Source organism: Passer montanus, unplaced genomic scaffold (genome assembly GCF_014805655.1).
Source record: "Passer montanus isolate IOZ18808 unplaced genomic scaffold, ASM1480565v1 scaffold23, whole genome shotgun sequence".
Classification (NCBI taxonomy): Eukaryota; Metazoa; Chordata; class Aves; order Passeriformes; family Passeridae; genus Passer; species Passer montanus.
In genome coordinates this window covers 5,655,088-5,673,253 of record NW_024366926.1, presented here as the reverse complement: position 1 = coordinate 5,673,253, position 18,166 = coordinate 5,655,088, and the positions used below count along the sequence as shown (strand labels likewise).

The 18,166-nt window shown below is 39.3% G+C and overlaps 1 protein-coding gene across 3 annotated transcripts in view; it reads right to left on the bottom strand.

Moving 5' to 3' along the window:
• Positions 1-18,166, bottom strand: part of GRID2 (glutamate ionotropic receptor delta type subunit 2) — a 680,978-nt gene that overhangs the window by 90,495 nt on the left and 572,317 nt on the right. For all 3 annotated transcript variants that reach the window (XM_039710747.1, XM_039710749.1, XM_039710748.1), the window contains exons 12-13: positions 11,863-12,001; positions 1,492-1,687 (exon numbers count right to left, since the gene is read on the bottom strand). In XM_039710747.1, coding sequence (XP_039566681.1) covers positions 1,492-1,687; positions 11,863-12,001 — 335 coding nt within the window. The remainder of the gene's footprint in view (positions 1-1,491; positions 1,688-11,862; positions 12,002-18,166) is intronic.

The following is an 18,166-nucleotide window of genomic DNA, read 5'->3' as shown; positions in this document are numbered from 1 at the left end:
TAGTGAGCACAGCTGTGTTTGATGTACTCTGTTTTTTTGATCCTTCTGAAACTCATTTTATATCTTGGGAAGGGAAACCAAAAGGAGGGAAGGCTCTTGGTTTTGGGATTTTTTATATATATACAAAAGGCAAATCCCAGGTTTATCAGCCACTTACAAACTGAGCTAATATATGTTCTCTCAAAAAAAGCAATTTCCTCTACCCAATAAATCTTCAGACCCTTTTTTCTTGCTCTTTCAGCTTATGACTTTATCTAAAAGGGTTTCAAAAGTGCAGTTCCCCAGGACCTCTTCTGCCTCTTTTTTAATGCTGTTTAGTCCTTCAGAGGAGAAAATATGATCTTGGTTACCCAGAGGCTGGATTGGGGTTTTTTTAGAACTCCAAATAATCTTTGTTATTTTTTAGTTCTTCTATTATCAAGAGCTCACCAGTGATTTCATCATTCTTCTTAACATAGTCTTTTCTCTTGTTACTATCTGGAGTGAGAACATCAGAAATGTCAGGTTTTCCTGGCCAATAGATTTTGGTGGAGACAAAAAAACAGAGTTCATTTGGATTTTCAGAAGTCTCTAAATCGAGATTGTAACAAGGTGAGCACACAATTCATGGATATTTTCTGTAAGAAATCGTCACATATTGAAGTTTAAAATAAAGTCAACAAAATATTATATTTCTTTGATTTGATTTAGAAGTCTGAATATAAGATACAATGCTAGGGGAAAAGCTTATGTACAGTCACTCACCAACTTATATTGACTCTTAAACTGAATCCTTTCATGTTGCTGATCAGACCTCGGCTGGACAGACAGAAAATCTTTGTAGATAAGAAATAATAAACTCAACTGAAGACCTAAAAGCAAGAGTCCAGACTCCTTCTAAGAGAGCACGGCCTGCCCAGAACCACTTTTTCCCATGCTGGGGCAGAGACAAGTAACAGCCGACCCCGGCAGACTGGTGTTTCTTTAAAAGCTGCAGCTGTTAGCCAGAATTTGGGAGGGAACTATTGCATTCACAAATGTGCCTACAAAAAGCTCTCAAAGTGTTTTTCCACTGCCAAACCTACTACAGAATGTGTTTGTGAGACTATTTTTGAAGTCAAATCATCCATTCCTGCCTTTGTCTTTCAAAACAAATGCGGCCCAGAGCTACAACAGAAAGCCAGGATTTTCAGTGTCAGGAGACTACAAAATAAAGATAATCAATGTTTTGTATTCTGGGGTTCTGGGTCCAGTGTTCCTATTCCCATTTTTCACCCTTACAAATGCAGCCATGTCCTATAAAAACAGCTGAAAATAGTTTTTGGAGCAAACAGTCCAGGTACTTACCTATTAAAATGCTATTCAATGCCACAAACCTGACAAGCCCCAATCCTCGGTGCCGGTGCAACGGGCTTTCAGGAATTGATTAAAGGCATGACTGCAACAGCTAAAGCAAACGTGGTGTGACACAGATCATCTCCAATGGGAAGCACAAGGGAAGGGTGCCAGTACCTTCTGGATGCCTGCAGTGGACTCCAGGACGTTGTTCTCGGAGCCGTTGCTCCTGTTGATCATGCGCCACATCTGGGAGTACATGCTGTCCCTCTCGAAGGGGTTCATCCCCTTCACCCGCACGTGCTCGTACACCGCCGAGTCCAGGACCGTGCCGTAAGGAATGTCCGTCTGCCTTGAGAGATCCTGGAGAGACCTTAATTGGTGGGGAAGAAAAAGAGACACGGGAGGCTTCAATCCACCTTTTTCAAGAGGAAGGAGCTGCAGGCAAACAAAGGGCAACACAGAGGAAGACAGGTGTCACAACACTTTCTTCTGTCGGGCTTTTTTCCCCGTTTTTTTATGGTTTAAGACACAAAGGGCAATATAAAGAGAAAGGAAGGGGTGGAAAAAATGAAAATGGATGAAAAAGGAACAGAAGGGGCAAGAGGATGCTGGGAAATGCCAAGCTCCTTGGAACAGGGGCAAGGGAGAGACAGGGAGCGTTGGAGTCAGAAGTTGGATACCTGCCTACAGTGCAAACACACCTGCTGTGGGGAGCTGGTGGCAGCACCAGAACTCAGGAAATCCAGCCCAGAGCACCAGAACTCAGGAAATCCAGCCCAGAGCACCTGGGCTGAGCAGCTCTGTGTGCTCCTGGGTTACACTGTACAGGGCAGTTTGGTGGGGGTGTTCAGTTCCACTGAACTGTGCATCTGTCTCATAGGTCACATCTCGTACTAGTTTTAGCAATATTTCTATTGTACTTTCATGAAGTGCTTTTCCATCATATTTTCATGTTATCACAGTTCATGTTATTTTGTCTAATAAATTTGTTCTGCTTGCTATGTAGTCTTACCCGTCTCTATAAACCAAAAGAAATAAACCATTTTAGAAGTTTCTAAAACATCCCAAATGGAGTTTGGTCAACCAAACTTGCTTTGAACTTAAAAACTGTACATTAGAACCATTTAAAGTTTCCTCACCTCTTGGCTTTTATTTTCCTTTCCTGTTGAATTGCTCTCCTGCACCTTTGATTCTTTAATGGCACTCATTAAAATTTCAAAGTAACTACTGCAATATGTCTACTGCTTAAAACCCATTACAGCTTTCCCAGCACAAATTAACTGTGTATAAACTGCACAAATCTAGTGGATGACACATAAGGACAATCAAGGAGCTCAATGCTGTCTTAAAGAAAGCAATAGCTAATTTTAAAAGCTTATTGCAGACACAGAAAATGCAAACAGCAACATAGGAAACTCATCAAATTCCAAGCTGTATTTCTAAAAATGTAAATATGAAGGCTAGTGAAAATGGCCCTGTGGGGTGGGGATTGGAAAAATTTAATTCTTAGGTGTTGTGAGGATAGCACTGAAGAAAACAGTAATGACATCTCACAGGATATGTATGGCATGAACAAAACAGAAAGCAGGGAAAGAAGAAATCAATAGAGATCAATGGCAAGAGTTTAGATGTTAGCTGAGTAAAAAAGAAATCATTTGAAGTTTAGACATATGGGCTTAGAAAAACATTGACCAAGAGCTAAATTCTAGTCAGATAACATATGGTAATTATAAGGAAGGGATAAATGTAATTGTGAGGAGTAAATAACTAATGGTATTAGAACCCCTCAAAATCATCTCACTTTCTCTAACAAGACTGAATTCCTTTTAAACAGGGAACCTGCAAAGAATTGGTACATATATGGAATCATCAAAGGTGAGATGTTACATGTAACATTTCCTGAAACCAAGTGCATTGGTCTTCTACCAGAGAACCAAGACATGCCCTGTTCTATGAGGAAAAATATGGGACTCTGGCAGACTAAGGCATCAGGACAATATGTACTTATTGAAACCGAATAGAAAACCAAAAATTGTCAAGTCCAGATAAACACCTATGAGTTCCGAAAGTTTAAATATAAAATGGCTGAGCTGTAAGCAAAAATGTGAAACCTTCTTACACAGCCAATGAGCGAAAGGAAAGCAGCAAATATTTTAAAAAGAAATATAAAATGGCTGAGCTGTAAGCAAAAATGTGAAACCTTCTTACAGCCAATGAGCGAAAGGAAAGCAGAAAATATTTTAAAAACTCAGGGGAATTACCAAGGTAAGCTACTTAGGTCATGCACTTAAGTTCAATAAACATACTGAAATGAGGATTAATACAATTTTAAAGGTCAGTCTTGAAGTCTAGACAGAGACACCAGGTAGGTTTCTACAGGGAAAGCAAGTCAATCCTCTTTTACACTTTGAAATAACTCAAAAAGCCCTCAGAATTTCAAAAAGAAGTTCCTCTCACCAAACAATATACAGACAGTGGAAGCAGACGGCAGTCTTCATAGGAGGAGTTTAGAAACACTTCCTAGCAACTCTGGGTAGCATTAGAAATATTCAGTCAGAGTGGATGCTCTCGAGGGATTTCAAGGGTAACAAGAACAGCTTTTGCAGAACTAAAAGGTTGAACAAGAAGAGTGTGACCCTGTGGATGGGGACAGTAGTCACGCTAGAGCTGAGACACTCAGTGCCTGCATTGCCTCACCTTCCTCACCAAGGTCTCCCAGCCCTTTGTGACTACAGGCAGGGCTCAAGAAGGCAATGAACAAGGTTGTCAGGAAAATCCCAACCACGAGGCAGGGATTGATTGGGATCACTAGATCCACAGAAGTCAGAGTGTGATGATAAAGCTAGCCTGCCTGCTCATTGCAAGGCCACCTGCTTTAATTTTTGCAAGGTGAAGGAGGTGAGGGGAGATCCCTTGCTACAGGAGAAATAAAATATCCAGACTATATTAAGAAAGTGAAAAAAGATGATTCATGGAATTACTGCTGGTTGTCCAACCTCATGGAGTGAGTCCTCTGCACATTTCTGAGCACGTGAAGGAAAAGCAGACTACTGGCAGCTCTCAACTCACCAAAAGTAAGTCATGCCTGACCAATTTGGTTGCCTTCTACACTAAAATAACTTCATTTGTGGACAAGACTAGAGATACTGACACAGTTTACCTTTAGCAAGGCAGCCTGCCTATCTGCCTGCCACAATATTCTTGTATCCAAAGGAGGTTGTTAGGTACAGCTGTGTGGGAAAGCAGATTTGATAAATTCCCAATTGGATTGTCATGCTCATGGCATATCTCACCTGCAGGCTGCTAACAGGTACCCCACAGGTCTAACCTGGGATGTGTCTTTACCAATTACTTGGAGGAGGTAAGCAAGCACCCTCCTGTCAACTTTGCAGATGACATGACATGGAGGGACCTGCTCAAGGACAGGCTGAAGTTCAGATGGGCCTAGAAAGGCTGGAGCAATGGGGTGTGAAATTCAGCAAGGACAAATGCAAAGCTCTGTACCTGGGGATGAATAAAACCCTGCAACAACCAGGCTGAGCACAGCTCTGCAGAAAGGCACCCTGGAAGGCAGCAGTGGGCCTTGCTGAGAGCTTCTCCTTATTTTACCATTAGGCAAAGTGTTGTGCAAAGTGCTGACAGTCTGTCTATCTGTCAAAAGCATCACTGATGAAAGGCACTAGATAAATACAGCACACTGTATTCATCCATTCTGCTCCTGCTGCTGCTGCTGCCAGTACATTCCTGTAATCAACTGGCAGCACTCAGCAGTGCAATGAGCTGTCACAAGATGCATACTGCAATGCCCTGTAATTGTTATTTGTCATACCAGAAAAGTGTACCAAAAGTATTTATCTGGTCTCCAATTGCTAGTGGCAACACTTAGTAAAATTGCAATCATTACTTTATAGGATTCTATATAGCCATATAATTTTTAATAGAACAAGCAACAAAGCATTTTTTTGGATATATTATTGCTAAGCAGGATACAATTGACAGGTGTATCTGCTGCCACAAATCAGTTAAAAACAGCACAAAAGAAAAAGAGCTCGCGTGTATATCTTGTGGCCATAAAAGCAACTTTGTTATTTTCAGAACGGCAAATCTGCACAAGAGCTATTAGTCTTGGAGTGTACTACAGCCAGGTATGGGAAGCAAACAGGCTGAGAAGCAAGTGTGCTGTCACACACAAAGGCACCCCCAGCAGGGAAATAACAAGGAGAAGAATTATGGCAATGCCCTCAGGAAGGCATGTTGTAGCTGCCTTGTCTGGCATTAACTGGAGTCTGCAGTGCCTCACTGTTAGATGTGCTACCCCAAAGCTCAGGATGCCTCTCAGCTGCCCTGCTTGCATCTTTTCACTGTCACAAGTGAGGCTCCATGCTGAGAAAATGATGACAAGAGGACAAAAGCAAGACAAATGTAAGTGTAAACTCTGTATATTGGCTGAATGCTGTTGTTGGCAGTAAACCCAAAGTTCTGGTTCATCTGCCCATATGCTGAGGAGCAAGAAAGAAGTTTGGGAGCCTTGGAGGTGTGCATGTGTATATGCTGCTGCATAGGCAAGCTGCAAATACAGCAAAGATCTATCACACATCAGTGACTCCCTCCCCTCACACAAACATGTAAAATGGGATCATAATATGCATGACCTCCTTCTGAAGCTGTTTGTTTAATAACCCACAACTCTGCCAAGTGTTGCTGAGACACTCAGCCTAGAAGGTACAGCAAAACAAAGTACAGCAAAACAAAGGGAAACGACAAACTTTGAGAGAACTACTAGAATTATTAAACCACTGAGGTTCCTTTACAGAAGAAAGAACTCTTAAAACTGCTTTGCCTCCAGCCTGGTTTATAGGTTACACATTGGTTGGTGCACCTCTGGTCCCTGGATTAAACAACTCATTCTCTTTCAGACAATTGCCTTCAGTGGTCATGTAAATCCTCAGCCTCACTCTATCCCCTAGTTTCACCACACAGCGACCACATCAGATCTCAAAATGAGGAAAAATCATTTGTCAAGACAATGAATTCCTACAAGGGATCCTTTGATACCCAAATCCCGATTCCATTAACCACACTGAAATGTAATTTTTCGATAGTTCTCAGAGGAACTATCTGCAAAGCGAAGCACTCATTTGCATGAGTAAGCAAATGATAATTTCACATTTTAAAACTTTTTTTCTCTTTGAATTTCTAGTTTTGAAGCAATAAGGTAATGAATGATAAAAATTGTTACAAAATATAAAAAAAAGATGATGTAGTTGAAAAAAATGTTAAAAATAAGATACCTTTAATTGAGTTTGTACACAAATTCTACTTCTATTGAAGTGACCATGCAGTCAGATCATTCAGCTTATTTTTTGTCTATCACTCATGCAGCATTGTGGGGAAAAATATTATGTGGTACCTTTATGGCAATTTTTTTTTCTCATTGCAATTACTGGGATAATACCAATATTATCCCAGCATCAATATTATCCTAAATTAACTAGGCTAATAGTTATAGGGCTATTCTGAGGAGGAACTGAATCATTTGAGGAAGAGTTATTAACAGATAGATGTATTTTTCATCATTTGTTGATTTTGTTTAGTATTCTACACCTTAATCAGGCAGCAGTTGTCAGGTCACTTTCATTATGTGGTTTAGTACAAATTAGTTACTTTGCAATTTAAGAAATTATCTCTGCCTCCAGCTAGAAGAAAAACGTTTTAGGATTTAGATATGTTTCTTTCTCCAAAGCACACCCCTTTCTATAAATTCAAATCCTAGACTCAGAATTGGTAACATGTTCACATATGTCAGCCAAAGGTATTAAAAAAGTACACAGAAAAATGGTGCAAAGCAAAAAGTCAGCTTCATAAAGAAGTAACTGAATTTCTTTTTAGGTGATAAAATACCACTGAGGTCAGAGACTTGGGCATCAACACATCTTTGTAACCCTGGGTTATAGATCAATTCAGGCTAGCTGTCCTAGACTTGAGTGCTGCATAGAGCTGTCTGCAAGATCTGGTCTCTAAATTTTCGGCAAAAAAACAACCGAAGTCATGGCCTACACTGAAGTCTTTATTTATGACTGATTGAGATAAAGCTTTCCAGTGCTTTTGTGGGGTATTTTGTTAATTTGTCTGGTTGGTTGGGGTTTGTTTTTTTTTTTTCTCCCTAGGACAGTAAAGAATAATTCACAAGCAGATTTAGGGTTAGGGAACAGGTCACATTAAGCCAAGGGGTTTGACTGTTGTCAGGGTGAGCTGTGGCAGAAACCTGTAATATTGCTTGCACGCTGAACCATGTTAAAGAAAAGATTAATGGCTGTGCATTGGGCAATAGCTAATTACTGCATTCTGTGCAACCCCCTTACAGAAATTCTGAAGTTGCACTGAGCTGTGTAAAGCCTTAAGGAATTCTTAGCTTCAACTGAATCACGGTTTAGCAAAATGTTGTGAAAAGAATGGCTGAGAAAGGAAGACTTGCTTTCCCACCATGCCTCCATTTTTGGAGGCAGAGGTCTCACCTAGCAAACAAGACACACTTGTTATAAGGTGGAGAACATAATGTGAACTTCTGATTTTCCAGAAGACAAAAGATGCACACTTCCCCCCACAACATGTACAATCCAAACTCATACTTGCACCTTTTAGAAGTGGATTAAACTTGAAACCATCTAACACCAGGCTTGCATATGGCAAATCCTTTGACTTCTCTGTTCACCCCACTCCTACAACCTTCCTGCAAAATGTCAGTGCTCATGAGGTGATGAAACTCTCTCCTAATCCAGAAGAACAGTGCAGTAATTTGAATAAAATCAATCTCTGCCAATGGACTCTAATTTGGTCCTAAAGGAATCATAAAACATAATAATGTCAACACTGGCTCACTAATGAAATTCAGAACATGAGCACCTCCTAGAAATAGCTCAGGACCTTCAAATTTATTTGGCATTTACCAAGAAAAGCCACTCCTAATTACAATTAATTTATGTTTCATTTGCGAAAGCGATCTAAAAATTTAAAAACGCATAGAAATTATGCTTTGCTGCCATAGTGTTTTGGCATTTGAAATGCTGACTGTCTTGATTTAAATGTCATCTGCAGTGTGGGTCAAGTGTGAACAAAAGATGCAACTAGGAACTACTTTAGAACTTGAGTGCCTCTGCTCTTGATGTTGTGTGTTGGCAGAAGGTGGAAAGCTGAGCTCCCAAAGGTATTAAGAGTAACCATTTCTGTGGAAAAGCAGATTTAACACCCATTCTTTTTTTTTTCCTTGTTTCTTTTAATTAATTTAAAACCTGCAAAAATTTGATTCAAATTGAACATTGAGGCAGAGCACAAATGCCATCAAGTGAGGTTATACAGCAAAAATCTACTTTGAAACTCTACAGGGAAAGGGAAAACTTATTTCTCTAAGGGTCCTGCTTAGTGGATGTGCTGATAAACTTTTGCATGCTTTGCTACTCCAAACAGAGCTCGGGATACCATGAGGCACTGACTAGGAAGAATGGCCCACCCTTCACTCCAACTGAGCAGGGGAAGCTGCAAGTGCTCTGAGCACAAGCTAGCTTCATATACAAAAGCTGAAATGCAGTAACTACCAAATGTTTCATGGAAATGAAATGTGCTGTAGGCTGCTTGAATCCTCCTATCTTTTGTAAAAGATATCATGAGGACCATCCCTACAACAACACACAGTAATATCTGATGCTGGCTGGAAATCTGAAATGAAAAACTTTTAACTACTTTTTATATCTGTGCAAACCCACTGACTTCATTTTCTTTCCTTTTTTTCTGGCTTGTCTAAAGCTGACAAGCATTACTAGCAGAATCTGGATTATTTTTTTAATGCTTATACTCATTTCCATTCTGGCCTTGAAGGCTCCCCAAGGTACAATTTGAACCGCTAAAAAAAAAAAGAAAAAAGAAAAAAGAGAAAAAGGAGCATCAGCTTTTTTTCTTTATTGCTTATTCATGTTTTCCACTTTGCAGTAATTCAGCATGATAAACAAACCTCCTCTCTCTTATGAGCTGGTTTAAGTTCCAATTTTGGCAGTTTTGTAAACTGAAGTTTTATACTCACACCATAGTTAGGATAACTTCATTCCCTAATGGATACTAAACACATCTAATTACTCTATTTTTGAGCTGGAAGTGCTGTTGAAAGATGTCTGTTCTTTCATTCCAGGAGCTTTCCAGCTGCAACATTTTTCTACTGAATAAAACATTTCCAGTGACTCTGCCCATAAATAATACAGCACAAAGACCAATGTAGTCCCAACTGTACATAATAACCTCAAAATTCCACTGAGGCTTTTCTAGTGACATCATAATAAACTGCAAGAAAAAGCTGAAGATGTATTAAATTATAGTTTGAGTATATTTTATGCTTTTTTACACATCATAAGAAACCCCAGATATTTGTCACAGTAATTTGAACATTTTTCTTGACTACTTCAAAACTAGAAGGGACATTGTTTCAAAGCAGAATGCAGAGGCATATTTCATTCTTTTAAGGACAAACTGAATGAGTGAATATATAATTATAATTTATTTTGCATATATAAATTCCCATGTTTCTTCTCAGTCCTTAGTCAAATTTAAATTGTTTAAAACTTAAATAAATAAATCAACTTCCCTCAAAATATCAAGATCAATGTTGACAAACACTGACACTGAAAATCATTTTCATCCCATACAAATTTTGAAGGGATTATTATTGAGACTACCAAGTCAAATGGTTTAGTTGTGTCAAAATACCAAAATCTGTTATTCAGAACATACAAAAAAGAAAAAGGAACTTGATTTAACTTGTAATACAACTGTATTGGGGAGTAATTTTCTCATTTTCTCATTACTTTAGTATATTTTATCTATCTCTTAGAGTATGGAGCCCTGAAAGTCATGAGGTTGTTACATCAGAAAGGAAGAATAACAATCAGAGAAAATTTGCAGTTTGGAATGTAAGGACTTGCAAAGCCTGAGCAATTTGGTCCATGGAACACCAACTTCTCCCTCTACCTCCATCACCCAAGGGTCAGGACATAACCATGCACTCAAAGTTAAGCACTAATTCTGCTCTTGGGTCCAGCTTGGTCTTCAATTGCACATGAAACTTGTCTGCTATTGCAGATGTTTACCAGCCTATGTGAAAGCCTGGATTGGTTCTAGCACACAGAAAATCCTCACAGAAAATCTTTGTGTGAGCACAGTGGTGCTGGCACGCAGCAATGCTTGATCCTGACCTGTGAATTCACAGGAGGCCACGGCTCCCCCTACTCAGCCTGTGACAGTGGCTCACTGTCTCAGGGGGAATTTCACAGAGATTTTGAAAGCAGCTGAACTAGAGGCAGAAGGACCTTAGGTGGTCATACACACAAGTCAGGGACTTGGATCAATGGCTGGACTGGGAAAACTGAATTTTCCCTAAGGTCAGCGTTGAGCCTGACTTGAAGGTCAAGTTCTTACCTTTCTGAAGGAAGAAATACAGTGAAATGTGTCTCTCTGCTTTAAAGTTAGTCTGAGATTTTTGCAAAGAAGGATATATAGGAAAGGGTAATTTTGCCACTCTCACATACTTTCACAGACTTGTAGGCTCAAGATTAACCTGCTATGAAAAAATGGCCAGCTGTCTCTCACAGTGCTTGGCTAGATAATGCCTCCCTGTATTTTCTAGTCTCTGCTTTGACCCAGGAGTGAGCATTTGAAGGTGAAGGTTACCACTGGAGCAATGGGAATGAGAATAACTCAGTATGCAGCTAGGTGAAGGAGAAGATACTGGAGTACAAAAGAGCAGAGAGAGAGGGCAGGAGACCTAGAAAGGTTCCTGTGGTATGGAAAGATGCTACGATCTTCAGAAAAAGACTGGAAGGTGTGACATAGAGTGAAAGAGTGTGAAAGAGTTCACCATAAAAGGACAGGAGAAGACCAGGACATTCATTTCTGGGAAGCATGAGGCAAAGGCATGAATAGACAGGGAAAAGAGAACAACATGATCTGCTTACGTAGTAAGAGAGCTCCTGGGAGCAGAAGGAGCAAAGAGGAGCTCCTAAACCAGTGAGTTTATTACTGCTTGTTGCTGCTAACACACCTCTGCCTTGGCAAGAATAGGTGAAATCAGCTCTGAGCTCCCCATACATTGCAGAAGCATTGGGGACTTCCTGACCAGTGCCAGAATGCAAGCATTGTGGAATGCATCTGAATGGAAAGCAGCAGCAGCAATTTAGACTTTCCTATTTCAAGCACTGATACAGTGTGGTCATCTCAAACTCAATTGCTTCTTTCAAAATATGTATATGTGCAAACATACATATGTATGTCTGCCACAGGGAAAAGCATCTGCTAGAGGCCAACAATTCTAATCCTAAAAACAAAGTGTCTCCACGGAGACTGACAGTCTCTCATAGCATATTGTTATTTTTCTAACTTTCCAACTACTTCTCAGGAGGATAAGCATTTATTCCTGTTCTCACATTTAAGTAGAACATTTATACCCCTCTACATGTATATTTATGTTCGCCCTCTTTTCCCTTGAATCATTCTTTGTCAACTTACTGGATGGAGTTCTCAATGCGTGTGATGGTGAGGAAAGCTGCTAGGTTGGCCGTGTAGGAGGAGATGACAATCAAAGCAAAAAGCCACCAGGCTCCCATCATCAGTCGGGTTGCCAGGGTTGTGTATGGAACCTCTCCTCCTGTGGGGAAGAAGGAAAAGCAAGAATTTTCATTTGGCAGAGGAATGCTCGTGCATCTCTCAGGATAACTAGACCCCAAGGTTAACAGCTTAAAGCAGTTCATTAAAGCCTGGTGCTTCAGTGAACTGAGCGGGATTTGGAGCTGCACTTTCTATGCAAGGAAAAGCACTGAAGGAAGCCCACACTGTCAGTTGTCATTCCTGTGTTTAATCTCTTTTGCTATTGTGCCTTTAATTGCAGTTCATCTGCCAGTCCTGTCCAGTAATGGAAATAGACTTCTACATCTCAGAACAAAAGCAGCCAAAGGAAAATCTTACAATGTTCTTTCCTTAGAGATCTTATCTACAAACCTTAATTAAGTTTTTCTTTCATTCTGGGGAACGTAAAGTCAAAAAATCCCATCAAACCACAATTACTTTTCACAGTTCTGTAGGCAGGCAGATGCTTGTGATAATCATATGTATTTGTACAACTTGCTGCAAGTGAACTTGGACATGCAGGGAAAAAAAATCACACATATTGAAGAAGAAAGCAAATATTGTTTTGTATTCTTCTAGTTGCTTTCCTTTAAAATCCAACTGTCATGTAAACAGAACATGAGCAGCAATTAAACCTCCCAGGATGAGCTGCAAACTATTGATTGTGTGACAAGAGCCTAGTAATGCACACCATAAAAAGCAGCAGTTTTTAATCAAATAGCTGCTGCAAAAGACACTAGTTTGGAGTATTTGCAAGAGATCTATCTGTTTAAAAATTATATAAATCTCAGATTTTTAGACGAAGGAAAATGTTAATTTTTTAAATTTCCCCTTTTGTCTGCAGTATGTTTTGTCACAGCTACATGTAACTAAGGGGGATAGGTGAAAAGAGCAAATACCCACAGTCAACTGCTCAGGATGTTCACCCTTCTCCTCTCCTCTACACTCAGCAATTTGAGAAGCTGATGTTGTTTTTGAGGTGGGTTTCTCCTAGGAAAAATCTTATGATGGCACAATGCCTGGGATTTGCAAAAACAATTTGTTACCAATTCAATCATCTGTAGATTGTTTTGTACTTATGTAAAAACACCTTAATGTTTCCACAGCAACTAGGTTTAAGGGAATACAAATTACAATTATTCCCATTCCAAGAACAAATAATTTTCACTTATGTACAGAAACTGGATGTTTAATTAGTGTTGTCTATTAAGGATGCTCTTACTGCTTTATTCAGAATTTTTCTTACCTATACAAAACACTGAGAATTCTGCATTGCCATACAAATTTGAAACTTTTTTCCGGTATCAGTGATGTGGAATTGTACCATATATGAAATAATAATTGACTCCATTAATTTATACTTTTGGTGTATAAACACTCAAATCCTTTGCCTTTTGAGAATTCCAGAACAGACAGATAAAATCTCTTAGACCTAAACATCTGGAAACAAGTTTTCTTTTATTTCCAAGATGCCATGCAATTCTCTGAAATAAGAATCTACTGGGAGATATTATTTCAGTCTAAGGATTATCAAAGATGAACACTAACTTCAACATCTGAAGATTTGGGTTCATCTGCTGCATGAATTTTAAATTACTTTTAATAGAGTATTTCTACTTTACAAGAGTTTTTGCAATGTCTTTTAAATACTTAATTTAAAATTATTTTTAATGAAATGAAAAGAGCAATTATATTAATTTATCAGAAAAGGCTGTTTGTCCTTTTAACTTTCAGGTGCTAATCCCTGCAGATAATCCTCACACTTAATTGAAATGGCTAGTGGGATTGAGAAGAAACCAATGATATTTTGGATATCCTGGCATATTCATTTTTCAGCTTAATGAGTAAAACTCTGAAATTCTCACATCTGTGAATTGCAATTAAATGTCAGAAGTGAGAGGACCATCGAAACTCACACACCTGCCTTCCGGTTCAAGCAAGGATGCTGTGCATCAAGTGAACACAACAGCCACTACAGATCTCTCGGCCACAGCATTCCCTACTGTCCATACAGCTTTCCCATACTTTGATAAGGTTGTCCCCACTATTCACTGTTACTTTTTCCTTTTTCCTCCCATGTTAAAAATAGACTTTAAAACCCATGAATGCTGGTCAGCCCAAGTGCTTTTATTTCATCCAGGTGTTTGCGAAGCTTTGTTCCTAATTCACACTTGTTCCTTGTATACCAGCAGTCAATAAATGAAGCTTGAGGACAAAACTTGTATTGAAGTACATGTACAATAAACACATATCAAAATAATTCCTCACTCCTCTAACAATTCTTGTACTGAGGCTTCTTAAACCACCGTTCCTAAAGCAGGGCTGACACCACAACTGCCTAAGTGCATGACTTTTTTAAAAGCAGTACAGGCAGGGTACTCCACCTTTCCCAGTAAAAGAAGAAAAGAAACAAAAAAATCAAAGGAGATCTTTTACTGCCATGGTATCATTTTTTTGGCATCTGTTAGGAGACCTAATGTGATACAGTCCTGTTCTCTTTGCTAAAACACTTCCTGCACCATGGCAGATCACTTTAAGAAACCTCTTCATTCTCCCCAGTTTTGTTTCTGGGGATAAAACTTTCTGAAATTTTTTGGTCCCAATCCACATTTTCAGTGCAGAAGAGTGCCATGTCACTCAGCAGAGCAACGATCACTGCTTTTCCATCAACATTACCACGACAGACAACGACAGACCTAAAAGATACTAAACTCCACTTTAAATGAGTGTGCGACAGGCATGCCAACCTCCCTCAGTTCTGCTTTCCAAGACCGAGGATGAGTTTCAGGTGTGTTGACATCTTTATGGATCACACCATGTTCTAGTTACAAGAGGTTACACACAGAACATGCAGCACAAAGCAGGAAGGAGCCAAAACCATGGAACAAATCTTTGCCTGCTGCTGTCTTTCATATCATACCAGCAAAGCTGAGTAACCCCTAATGGCAAAGGGGGCCACCTGTGCAATGCAGACCCACGCTGACCAGGAAATCTGTTCTATGGAACCTCATTTCTCTAGTAAAATTCATCAGTGGAGGTCAGCACACTGGTTGTGGTTACAGCAAAAACGCTGCTCTTGGGGCATGACGAGCAGCGCTTAAAAGTACTGAGTCCCACTCATGAGACAAATGGAAATCATTGAAGACAGCAGTCCAGGAGTTGCTTTGTCACTTTAAAAGACAGATCTCAAAGGACTACAGAGGCTATATTATCATTTATTGTGGCCTTTCCAACACACCTGCAGTGGGGTATAAGGCAGCACAAAATTCCACTATCTGTACATCACCTACGTTGTGGCTACAGCTCCCAGTATAATTCATCTGACATGTAACGGGTGCTAAAATCACTTAGAAAAATCTAATCTGCCTTTAAAATTTTAATGGGCAGGAAGGGACTGATACATTCCAGAGTAAACTGAACTAAAAAAATCCATCTTATTGGGAGTTTTCTGAAAAAGTTGAACTGCTGTAGAAGTCACAGTGAAAGAAATTACTTTTAGTCCTCCCACTCTCATCTAATGCAACTCTCCTTCATCAATCCTAGACCATTTTAATGCTGGCCTACTTTGGATGACAGGCTTAGACTGCAACTTATCTTATAAATTTCTGTTTATTCCCATTTCTTTCCAAGTGCTTCAAGCTAAATAGAAGGCAGGAAAAACAACGCATTGTCTTGATAATGCAACAATATGATGCATAATTATGACAGATTTAAATACCAGGGTAAAACCCAACTTAGAAGACAAAATGTGAAACTATACAATTACCATAGATATTTTTACTTAAAAAAATATTTTCCCTCATTAGTATTCAGTTTAAAGGTTTCTTCATGTCAAAAATCACAAGAGAGGAGTACGAGCATGAAGGAGGAATGAAAACACAGGACAAATGGGCAAAATAGGGAAATCCAGGATCACAGCCTGGTAAGATCTTGGTATTTTATAATTGTGGATTAAATTTGAAGAATTCAAAATGCATAGGCTCTTTTTCCAGACATCTTGTTCTCAGGGATTTGTCAATTGTTTGCCTGAAGAAAAATGCAGTGAGCTGAGCTTCTGTGCGAGGAGTCTTCCAGATAATTTAAAGAACCATGAAAAATATGTTAATTGTGACTGCTTTGTTGAGGAACTGTAATGCTATCAGAATGAAAAGCAAGAATCATAACTGTGCTTGGAGAAGGAAGGTGAAGAAATAATAGGGTGGGTTATCTGGGGACAGATTTTGATTCTGCTTTTTCCTACAAAAATTCTGTCCACAATTATTGGCCTTTGGTAAAAAAACACAAAGGACTTGGGAGCTGGCTGCAATTTAGCCTTTAGCCTGCTAGAACAGTCACATCAATTATGCTGTGCATCTGCAATTTCCATAAATAAAGAGGTGCAGATGCCTGTTGCAAACAGTTTAGATCAATGCATGTCTTCTGTTTTCTTTGTGAAGGGGACATTAATAGAGAGTGCGTGTAAGGGAAGTAGTTTGTATTAACAAAGAGGAAAATATATTTTATATTTCCACTTTTTTATTGCCACAAGAAACAAAACCTAAAGTTTGACTGAGCTGTGTCATCTTTGCAAAACTCTCCAAAGCAGAACTCTTCAAAGGCAGAACCTTTCAGAGCATTAGCTATTGCTATTGTTCTGTTAAAAACTTTCCTGATAATATAAAATCTCACCTACTTTCAATTGGAAATGTTCAATTCAGTATAGGACAAAAAAAATTTTACAGTCAATGAAGCCCATACCTGTTTCTACCAGCTGTGAAGTAAATGCAGCTTGGAAGTTGTCGGGAAATTTCTCATCATGAATTTTTCTTCCCTTATTTTCCTTTTTTTAATCTATCCTTTTCCATTCTTCCTTGAACTTTGCTTGTATTCATCCATAACATTTAAGGTGGCATGCCATAACCTGAGCTCGTAATATTCCATTTTGTGCTGAAGTTAACACCCACTGACCACAGCAGGCACGAGGAATTGTTCCACAGGAGAATACAACTCCTTGAATTGGTAATGCTTCCCAAATAAGCTTGTAAATCAGTGGCTGAACTTGCTATCCTTGCACATGTTGGCAGATTGCAGGCGTTTGAGAGTGGAGAAGGAACTGATCATGAGGCAGGGCTGGCAGCCAAATCTTACAAGGTGTGGAGAAGTTTGAGAGCCAGCTGTAGCTTTTACTCATCACACCACCTGTTCCTCATGTAGCATTTGGTTTGTATTAAAATGTAGTGATTTAAAAACCAAAAATTACATGTAAAAAGAGACATTCAGATATTTTGCTTCATGCATGAAACATTTATTCAGGTCTTTACTCCCTAACGAGAGAGCACTGCATCTATGTATTAACACTATACTGTGAAAATACTCCAAATACATTAGGAACTGTTCTTTGAGTTCTTTTGAAGTAGTAGGATTGGAGGGGACCCAATTTTCTTTTTACTTACCAAAGCAATGATAAAAGTTTCCATCAGATTCCAAAGATAAAGCTTTCTTTTTTTATAATAAAATAGTAAAAGTCATGTGTAGACTTTTTAAATGGTTATATCTTTTGAAATTGTTAAGTGTCTGTTTACATTTGTTAAGTCTTTCATCTTGTTACATCCAGATATTGAGATGGAAGAAAAACTTGAATTGAAGGTTCAGTTTGGTCTTTAGGTTCCTTTTCCTTTCAATATGCTCTACACGTGCATTCCAGACCCTTCAGCATGGGCAGCTGGAGGCTTGGAACACACACCACTCAGTCTGACTGCCCCTCTTACACCTCAAATTTTCCCTTATGCATCACAGAGATGCTCTACAGGAGCCAACCATCCTCCACTCCAGTAGAGAGGATGATTTGGTGGCCTGCAGCAGACACTGTCTCCCATCTCATTTTGTGCTCCAGCCATTAGCACACAGTCAGAGAAAAAAACCAAGATCAGTTCTTTCCAAGCTCTCAACCTCTGAAATGCCTAATCCATTCTGACATAGCGACACCTTTATCCCCTTTTACCCATCTTGTCCATCTGATTTTCAGGCAGTAGAGAGGATGATTTGGTGGCCTGCAGCAGACACTGTCTCCCATCTCATTTTGTGCTCCAGCCATTAGCACACAGTCAGAGAAAAAAACCAAGATCAGTTCTTTCCAAGCTCTCAACCTCTGAAATGCCTAATCCATTCTGACATAGCGACACCTTTATCCCCCCTTTTACCCATCTTG